The sequence below is a fragment of the Electrona antarctica genome (assembly GCF_951216825.1).
Source record: "Electrona antarctica genome assembly, contig: scaffold_25, whole genome shotgun sequence".
Classification (NCBI taxonomy): domain Eukaryota; kingdom Metazoa; phylum Chordata; class Actinopteri; order Myctophiformes; family Myctophidae; genus Electrona; species Electrona antarctica.
Genome location: NW_027637034.1, coordinates 192,137 through 201,906, shown reverse-complemented (window position 1 = coordinate 201,906; position 9,770 = coordinate 192,137). Strand labels below are relative to the sequence as shown.

General features: G+C 40.8%; 1 protein-coding gene across 3 annotated transcripts; it reads right to left on the bottom strand.

Moving 5' to 3' along the window:
• Positions 1 to 521: 521 nt before the first annotated feature.
• Positions 522 to 6,731, bottom strand: LOC306919326 (uncharacterized protein). 3 transcript variants are annotated; one of them, XM_079532125.1, is made up of 10 exons: positions 6,695 to 6,731; positions 4,893 to 4,956; positions 4,588 to 4,697; positions 4,388 to 4,469; positions 4,084 to 4,218; positions 3,661 to 3,818; positions 3,090 to 3,151; positions 2,885 to 2,976; positions 2,279 to 2,388; positions 522 to 1,072 (listed from the first exon to the last, which is right to left on the bottom strand). In XM_079532125.1, exons 6-10 carry the CDS (start codon positions 3,721 to 3,723, stop codon positions 962 to 964), a joined length of 438 nt encoding a protein of 145 aa, XP_079388251.1. In that variant the 5' UTR covers positions 3,724 to 3,818; positions 4,084 to 4,218; positions 4,388 to 4,469; positions 4,588 to 4,697; positions 4,893 to 4,956; positions 6,695 to 6,731; the 3' UTR covers positions 522 to 961. The 3 variants fall into 3 exon arrangements, with proteins under 3 accessions (XP_079388251.1, XP_079388250.1, XP_079388252.1); XM_079532124.1 differs by lacking the exon at positions 6,695 to 6,731 and having other exon boundaries at positions 4,893 to 5,140; XM_079532126.1 differs by lacking the exon at positions 6,695 to 6,731 and having other exon boundaries at positions 3,111 to 3,151; positions 4,893 to 5,140.
• Positions 6,732 to 9,770: the final 3,039 nt, after the last annotated feature.

Sequence of the window (9,770 nt, the reverse complement as noted above, 5' to 3'; positions counted from 1 at the left end):
AATTCCGTTTGTGTCCGAGCATAGGCACGGCTGAGGCATGGTAACCCCCCGCCTGCCTGTGATTGGTCTACAGACACTGCCCGTCTTAACTGTCCTCGGAGACGCGAGGTTAATTAATCCGTGGTGAGATTGAGAAATAAATAGGCTACAATTTTGTAGAAGAGGCAAACTAATATTGTTTATGCAGTTTGCTTTGATTGAATAACACGTATGTTGTAACCTACTATGATTTGATTTGGGTGTGTTCTAAATAAAGTGTTAGTGTTGATTATCATGTATTAATCTAATTATAGTAAACTAATACTATTACACTAAGATGGATAAAGATGAAGGGAAAATATATCTTTTTATAGTACAATAATATTTCAAGTTTACACAAATTACACAATAATCAACACAAACACACCCAAATCAAATCATATTATGGCGTGCATGTTCAATACATTATTCCATCAAAGCAAACGGCATAAACCATATTAGTTTGCCTTTTCTACAAAAATAAAAACGTACAAGTTAGCGTTCTCTTGTATCATACCATACTACTTGTATCATTTCCCACCACGGAGTAACCTCGCATCAGACTATCCAGCATATCCACCTCGGAGGACAGTCAAGACAGGCAGTCACAGGCAGGCGGGGCGTTACCATGCCTATGCTCGGACACAAACGGAATTCATGCCTCTCACACTCACGCACTCACACTCCTCCAGTCCCTTCCTCTTCACCCTCCAGGGCCTCTTTTATGTACAGACGTTTGCCCTCTGGAGCAGGGGGGGATCTCAGGGTAAAGAATCCAGAATGAACCCTCATGCGGGTCTCCTTGGGCTCCACACCCCTCTGGAGCAGGGGGGATCTCAGGGTAAAGAGTCCAGAATGAACCCACATGCAGGTCTCCTTGGGCTCCACACCCCTCTGGAGCAGGGGGGGGGGGATCTCAGGGTAAAGAGTCCAGAATGAACCCTCATGCGGGTCTCCTTGGGCTCCACACCCCTCTGGAGCAGGGGGGGATCTCAGGGTAAAGAGTCCAGAATGAACCCTCATGCGGGTCTCCTTGGGCTCCACACCCCGCCAACTGTTGTAGGCATATGAAATTAAATTGGAGAAAAAGGGGGTAAATTAAGTGGTTACTCAAAGAAAAGAAAAAGTACTCGTATCGGTACTCGGTATTGGCGAGTACTAACAATTAAGTACTTTTACTCAGTCTGAAAGAAATCGGGACAACGCTATTATGTCATTGGCAACTACACACATCTCCAAACATTCTACCCCTTTGTGTATGACCCCTCTGCTTCATGTCCTGCAGCAGATTTCTCTGTAATGACCACCTCACTGTTATATCCCTTGGCTTAAATAAACCAGTAAGACACCTAAGAGGCGGATGTGTGCACTCGTTGACGGTAGACTGCTGGCCAGTGCTGGGCGAGCACTGGCGCTTTGGCATGGAAGGGTCAGATCAACATGGAATGAATTATTTCCATATAGCCTAATAGTCCGGCAGCCGACAGGCTTCTTTTGTTTAAAATTAACATCCTATGGCAGGCAAAAATGTCAAACTTTAATTTTGCTTTAAGTAGCATGCGACATGTCAAACTAGGGGGTTTATTATTCTGAATCCATTCCAAGCATTAGTTTTGCACAAAAAACACTCATTGGGCTAAAAGCAGCCATAGCCACTAGCCCAATGTGCCCAAAATGTGCTGACCTCAAACTAATGCTTGGAATCGATTCAGAATCATGAAAACCCCATAGTTTGACATGTCACATGCTACTTAAAGCATAAAGATCATTTTTGACATTTCTGCCTGCCATAGGATGTTAATGGTAGGGTCACAAGAAACCCCTATAAAAAAATGCCCAATAGTGACAGCCGGTCAGCAAGTGGATTCATGAATGTATGTATATAGACAATATTTTAGGCCAATAAAAAAAAAAGACTATATACCAAATTTCCCACCCCATAACCGTGGCTGCCGGACTATAAGGAGCATGTCTTGAGTGTACAGTGTTTGATGATGTCAGATCAACATATGGAATGTCAGAACAGGTCAGCTCCATATATGGAGATCTAAGGGTGGTAGCGGGGACATTCTCTTGTGTACAGGGTTTGATGAGGGCTGGGCCTTAATTCGGGCCTGTTGAGAACTCTAGTTGCCGGGCGCAGCTGCACTAATAACTTTGGGGCAGGCCCGTCTAGAGTTTAAATGGACAGGTATCAGTCAAAAGGGAGACATCAGGTTCTGACATTTCACATGTCAGTAAGAGCAGGTCAATAGCTCACCCGATCCCTCCGGCTAGTGAGAGCCTTCTTCCTCTTCACATCCTCCAATGTCCCGGCCAGCTCAATTCGTGTGGTTGTCTTGAGGCTTTCAAAAGCCCTGTTACAGGCTTCTAGTGAATGCCAAATGACAACACAAATACCACATTATGATCTCTAAATGTATTATATTAAGGCATCTCAAAAGGATGGTGATAGAAATTAGCAGACAAACTGTAAACTGTCAAACTAAATGGGGGTACTCTGACGAGCTAGCTATAGAGACAGGGAGACCCCTATTATTTAGCAAACACTACAGACATGATTACCATTTGAATAGAAAACCAACCTATTTAACAAAAAAATAACACCAATATTACATTTGTCAATATTTGGTCATTGTGCCATCTGTTATTTTTAACCGTATCAAATCAACACTAATCTACAATTTAGGCATTTAGCACACTTTATCAAGAGCGATTTACAGTAAGCAAGGTAAACATACATAGAATGCAGAGACAGTGAAGTGCCTCAGTAAACTAGGATCACATGGTAAGCTAGGTCACTCAATTGTTAAAATTGCTACTTCAAAAGGACTAAGTCGCCAAATGAATGTGATGTTAGACTTACTCCTGATCAAGCTGAGGTCCCAGTGTGGCTCTGAGTCCTTGATCGCCTCCACAATGGCCTTGGTCACTCTCACATTGTGATCCTTCCTGAAGCTGTGGATAATCACACTTTTAAGATATCATTCAGCATAACACGATAAAAATGTCCATTGACTATGCGTTGTTATTTCACAAACAGAGGCATTTCAGAGGGGAAAAAAACGTACAAGTCAGTTGGCTGGACGTACCATTCCTTTCCCATTTCTCTGTAGGTGTTCCGGACAGAGGCCTGTAGGGACATTAATACAGTGGTGTCTAATCATGCTTCATGGAGAGGGCATAGATAATATCGGTACATGCTTAATGCCATAATACATGGATAATATTGGACATACTGTTATACTAACAGTAATACATAGATGATTGAGGATCCCCCAGATCAGCTCAATGTGCACACATCGTTTCCTCACTCAACAGTAAACAAACCAACGTACAGTATACAGTAAGTGTATACAGGGTATTTGCATAAGTCACAATTGAATGACTTTCAAGACCTTTTCAATACCAAATTGTCTATTACATAAGAAAGCAGAAAACATGAAAAAAGGCGATCTACAAGCTCACAACGCCTCCCAGTTTGAGGCGTTGTGGCTAGGGTGGGGCCCCCAGTTAAAATATGAATATTCTGGGTAGGGTCACAGCCATACATTTATACAAGGGGTTCTAGAGTTGTACTGTTGGGGGGGGGGGGGGGGGCTCTGTTGAAGATAAAGATAAATAGGTAGATTAAGTACATACAGACAACTCTTGGGGAATCTTTTGGCTGGCAGGAAGAGGCGTTTGCAGGATGGATGCCTCCATCCTGTCCAGCCTCTCTGTCACCCCTGAAAAGCTCTCCTTGACGGTGCTGGACAACTCCTTGACGGCATCCACCCTTCTGGTGAGCTGTTACCGCTCTACAAATTGTGAGGGGAAAATAAATAAGTTAGGATTGAATTACTGTTATTATTACAAGTTTATGTTCTGTGTTTCATTTTCCAACAAAATCACAATAACCTTGGTCAATAGGTAGCAGTGCAGGACCACAGGTCATAGCTGGGTCTCTTCGGGGTGTAGTGTCTTAAGCGCATGCGTGTTCCCTCATAACCGAGAGGACATGTGAAAGAAAGCCACCAAAATAATGCACCGAATAACACGTGCGTGCGTGGCCAAAATTCTTACCATATTCAAGATCACGCCCCAGTCATGGTCCGAAAGAAACTGGATCATGGTAGACACCCTAGGATTCACACTAAGTCGTGATTTGTTTTGCTTTCCACTTTAGTGCCTTTCTCTGGGTTGATCAAGAACATGCATCTGCAGACACACAAGGACAATGAAGAAAATCTTTAGATTATAATACAGCTATGTAAAGAAAATAAACTAATGTAGATTATATTAAAGCAATTAAAAAATAATAAAGACTGGAGGGTGGTGTATGTGTGTGTTTGTGTCTATGAAATGCGTACTGAATGTTTAAGCTTACTTGTTTTAAAAGGCCATATTCGAAGATCATGTTACTCAAAGGTTCCTGGTCTTTGGTCGTCTTCTCCACCATCTGGGTTGACCTGATAAAATAGAATTCAAATTATTAATGTGTGTATATCTAAGTACTGTGTGTGTGTGTGTGTGTGTGTGTGTGTGTGTGTGTGTCCACGCACGCACGTGCGCAACTATGAATCTTACCATAATCAACAATCTCACTAATCATGGTGAGAGTGAATCAAGGTAGACCTAGGATTCACAACTATAGATAAGATGTGCTCTCCTTCTCTGGGTTGATGGAGAACAGACACCTGCGGAAATAGAATAAAAACAGTATTATATATATAGATATATATATATATATATATATATATATATTATAAAACAAAGAAAAATATATTTTTAATTGAAGATGTTCATTTAAGGCAACTTCTAATGGAAAAGATTTAAATTAGGCAGTGCTACTTTCTTTTAGTGCAGGCTAAAGCAAACACAAAAATACACACCTCTCCAGAAACTCCAGGGTTGATGCCAGCGCTGATGGGTAGACGTTTTGCAGAAAACAGGACTCTGAATAAGAAACAAAATAATAAAACAAGCATCATTAAGATTTTAAAACTGCTCATCACCATCAACATAAAAGATTTGTGCCAATCCTATGCTTTCATGTTGCATCATTTGATGTCACAATATCATCAGCAACTGGTTGACACTCTGGAAACTTTCAAGCAATCACTAATAAACAAGGTGATAAAATATGAAATACTATTAGAAACTAACTAACTACTATAACATTTGCAATCGGAGGGGTAACCCAGTTAAAAATGGTAACCAAACATGTCAATGATCAGTCAGTCAGATCAGTATAAAGAATATGATGTCACTTCCTGAACTGCCACTCCCCTCACTGTGTCAGTCACTGAAGGCAGCATTCAGTGTTTGGTTGCAGCATGCTGTGTTGGCAGTGTTGCTGCTTTGTACTCCACCTAAACTTCACGTTATACTCAGCGGTGAGTAAAATTTATGAAATCCAGTGCAACTGTGCTCTATATAAAGGTTAATTTGATTATTTTACACTTCCCTATCGACCATCAGTGATGTAAATAGGTTTTGAAATGTCAATATGGTCTTCCAGAAGAACACAAGAAAGAACCCTATAGAAAACCGCCACTAGACCTATTATCAGTATGTATCTAAAGTAACTCTAAATTACTGTACTGTCCTTGTATGTAACTCATCTGTACATTTAGAACTCATGGCATTGGCTTGGCAGCAACTGTCAAAGTGTGCAGTGACACAGAGATCCTTCCAACCGCTTTTCTCTGTGAATTCCTGAACTTTTTATCAAAAATATTTCATGCACGAAAACAAATTCTACATTATCTAAGCACATGTTAACACGCACCAGGCTATAGGACATCAGCTATATACAGTAGTACCTCAAAGACAGGCTAAAACAAAATGTGCTGGAGACAGTAAGTGACTATCGGATCTACAAGCTCACAATTCCATGCATTGAGCTTGTAGATGAGCTATCTTTTATTTGGCCCATGTTTGACCAGTTTATATGATGGTTTCTTGATTACTTTTGATGTAGTCTTTCCTTAAATTGTCACTACAGTATTACTGTCATCTGGGGACCCCCGAAAAAAATCAGACCGACCGGTAGAGAACCACTGCACTAACAAAACTGTACATTCCTCTTTTTAATTGAAAGCAATAATGAAATTGCCAGAAATTATGCTCTCATAGTGCTCAGTTACATAATCATGTGCACAACTGCAGTGCTAATTAGTGCTAATATACAGCCACTGAGCGAAAAACCAAAGAATCCTTTGCCCGAATATGACCAGATATGATTCAAATATGGTGATATCCTCCATATGGATACTCTCCGAATTCTTGAAATATACTCTTGTAATAGATTTCATGTTCGGAGAATATCAAACTCCAGCCATGGGACCAATTTTATTCTTGTTGCTGAACAAACACTATAGCAATGATTACTGTCACAATATAGAGCTACTTAAACTGTTACTGAACAAACACTGACTATACCAATGATTATCACAATATAGAGCTATTTGACACTTATTTCAACCAAAGAAAATCCTCTACACTACCTTTAATTAAGCAACATGTTTTAAGTCTTTTCAAACGTGGCTCTGCAGTCTGCAGCCAAATAGCCTACTTTTGGTTTGACATGAAAACATTGACAAAGGCAAACATTGACAAAGGCTGAAAACACTACAGTATGAAGTGCAAATGTAGCTGCAAACCAATAAATAAAAGCTTAGCATTACATTACCTGTAATCTCCATTCCATGCTACAGCTTCTGTGTGTGTCTGTCCACCCGATGTAGGCTCCTCTCTGTTCAAAGGACAGCGTGTACTCTTTCATGAGCCAATGGCTGCCTGCCACGTCACTGCCTAAACGTCACAGCCAATCAGATTTCGTCTTTTCAAAAAAGAGGTGCACTATGGGTGAACTGAAGAGCTGCAATGCATTGTGGGATGTGTAGTTGATCTTTTAAGTGCTTTCCATTAACACTCCTTATGTCACGTTTCTTCAGCAACTACAATGATGAATGCCTGATTTATTTCACTTTCATTCACAATATAATATAATAATACAGATTGTTTGGGCCTTAAACTGATTATTTTCTTACAACCTGTCAATTAATGTATGTTGTCTGTATTGACTGTATGATGCAGTTTTAAAAAAAAAACTTATTTCAAGCAGTTTTTTTGTGTTTGATATTAAATTATATGGTTAATATCAGGTGGGTTACACTCAGCAGTGGTTCTGGGGAGTTCCAGTTGTTCGAGGACCACCAGTGGTCCTTATAGGGGTTCCAGGTGGGCCCCAGCTAAATGATGGAGAGTTGGTTAAACCAAATGGACCCTTATAGATCTACGTAAAATGAAAAATGAAAGTTATGAAACCAATAACTGCGTCTGGCACCACAAGGGTGCCAGAGGGTAGTTGCAAATTCTGCACCCTCATAGTTTAAATTTAAAAATTTGATTGACATTTGACAATTGACATTTTTATTTGCCGGCCTCAGTCATTTAATCCTGGAGCCAAGCATGGTGTGCACGTGTGTCTGTGTGTGTGTATGTGATTGTAAAATCCATAATCTTTTCAAATAGCTGTTAATGTGTGTGGGTGCCGCTACTACACACATTGGAAAGATTTAGCATAGACAACCAAGTATTAAAGAAGGTCTTTCCCCCTCCGTAAGGTTGCAAGATACCATCCTGGAATTTATACCCTCACATCAGTAAGCAGGAACTGGGAATGGCAATGACGGACCTGAAAGTCTGACGTGGCATATGCATGTCAAACTGGGGGTCCTTGAAAAAGGTTGAAATCACTGCTAGAGCCGTACATATCTTATATCAGTATTATCAAGCTCAAAGTTTCCATGGGAAATCTGAGCATGAGAGAGGTCATGTAGGACATGTAACTTCTCTGCCTGGATAGCTGTGGCGGTGGGGGTCTTTCCCTGTCCCCCACTCAATAACCATTGACACAGTTGTAGTTATATTTACACTTTTATCTCAAAATGATTTTTCTATTCTACTGTTAGCTTGTATCCTATCCCCCCACCCCCCTACCACACACACACACACACACACACACACACACACACACACACACACACACACACACACACACACACACACACACACACACACACACACACACACACACACACACACACATACATACATATGCCTACATTCAGTTTTCTTGCATTTTGCTTATCTTAGGAGGTGATAACTTTGATTCAGACAGACAGACAGACAGACAGGCTGTATGTCTGTCTGTCTGTCTGTCTGGCTGCCTCGCTGTCTATCTCACTGTCTGTCTCGCTGATAGATAGATAGATAGATAGATAGATAGATAGATAGATAGATAGATAGATAGATAGATAGATATTTTTAAACCCCTCTGGGCAGGTGGGAGACTGGCATGTTATATTATGATGGTGCCATTTACCAAAACACAGACAGGCACCATGCACATTTTGCAGGTGCCTGTGAATTATTTTGTAGTCCACTTCCAACTCTGTGTGGTCGATCATACGTCGATCTAACTACAGACAAATGAGCTGCAATGTTTTGGGAAGAATGTCCTGGAACACAGATTAATTAATGCCAAGTGAAGTCATGTGAATCCTCAATGCCATTTGGGTGACCTCCCGCTTTGCCCTCCACAAACGGCGAGGGAACTGTGCAGTTCACGTCATTTGACCAGTACAGTCCTCCTAATACCCTTTCACTTGCCATTCTTTATTATTTTTAATAGAAACCCTTAAATGCTGCACCAGCTGACCTTTCTGAAATTTGTCTATATAGCAACTCTAGTCAGCTTTTGGTCATCATTTCTCACCAGCTTTGTTTAAACAGTAATTGACTGAATGGTTATACATATGGAGATATTATTAACTGAAGTCACACACACACACACACACACACACACACACACACACACACACACACACACAGTCAGACTTGCCTGATCAACAAAAGGTCCTAGGACTCTAAAAAAGAGCAGCAGCTGCTTACTGTTCCAGTGGCTACAATAACACCAAGCATATCAGATTCAGCGTCAAAAAGTAAGTCAGAACAAGTGTCTTTTACCTGAAACAAAAAATAATTGAATCGACTTTCGTGTCTATTCCTTGATCGTGGATGCTTAGAAGTGTCGGAGAGACACGAGACCCATTTCATCGGATTTGGCATCCTTCAAATATGAAAAATGTGTCCTGCCTGAAAAAAAAGGATTTTGTTTAAATATTTAAATGATTTATAATGCCCAAAGGTCGCTTCAAAGTCTTGGGTGACTGTTGACCTTTAGGAGTGTCCGTTTGGGAGGAGACTTATGTTTTCTCGTTCGTCTCGGCCAGCCGATCGAGGATCTGTTTTCCGTTTGTCTCTACGATTTTTGGGGAATTTACTATTGATTTTAAGGACAGAAGGCCGCAAATGTTGAATCGGCTTAGTCCGAATGTCGTGTCTATTCCTGGATCGTGGACGCTTAGAAGTGTCGGAGAGACACGAGACCCATTTCATCGGATTTGGCATCCTTCAAATATGAAAAATGTGTCCTGCCTGAAAAAAAATGATTTTTTTTAAAATATTTAAATGATTTATAATGCCAAAAAGGTCGCTTCAAAGCCTCTTGGGTGACTGTTGACCTTTAGGAGTGTCCGTTTAGGAGGAGACCTATGTTTTCTCGTTCGTCTCGGCCAGCTGATCGACGATCTGTTTTCCGTTTGTCTCTACGATTGTTTGGGAATTTACTATTGATTTTAAGGACAGAAGGCCGCAAATGTTGAATCGGCTTAGTCCGAATGTCGTGTCTATTCCTGGAT

Bases quoted from the DNA above. Each gene is read 5' to 3' on its own strand.
- LOC306919326 (XM_079532125.1), bottom strand. From the start codon at position 3,723: ATGGAGGCATCCATCCTGCAAACGCCTCTTCCTGCCAGCCAAAAGATT. The intron at 3,152-3,660 runs GTATGTACTTAA...ATGTCCCTACAG, and splicing joins AGATTCCCCAAGAGTTGTCT to GCCTCTGTCCGGAACACCTA. The intron at 2,977-3,089 runs GTACGTTTTTTT...GATTATCCACAG, and splicing joins TACGTCCAGCCAACTGACTT to CTTCAGGAAGGATCACAATG.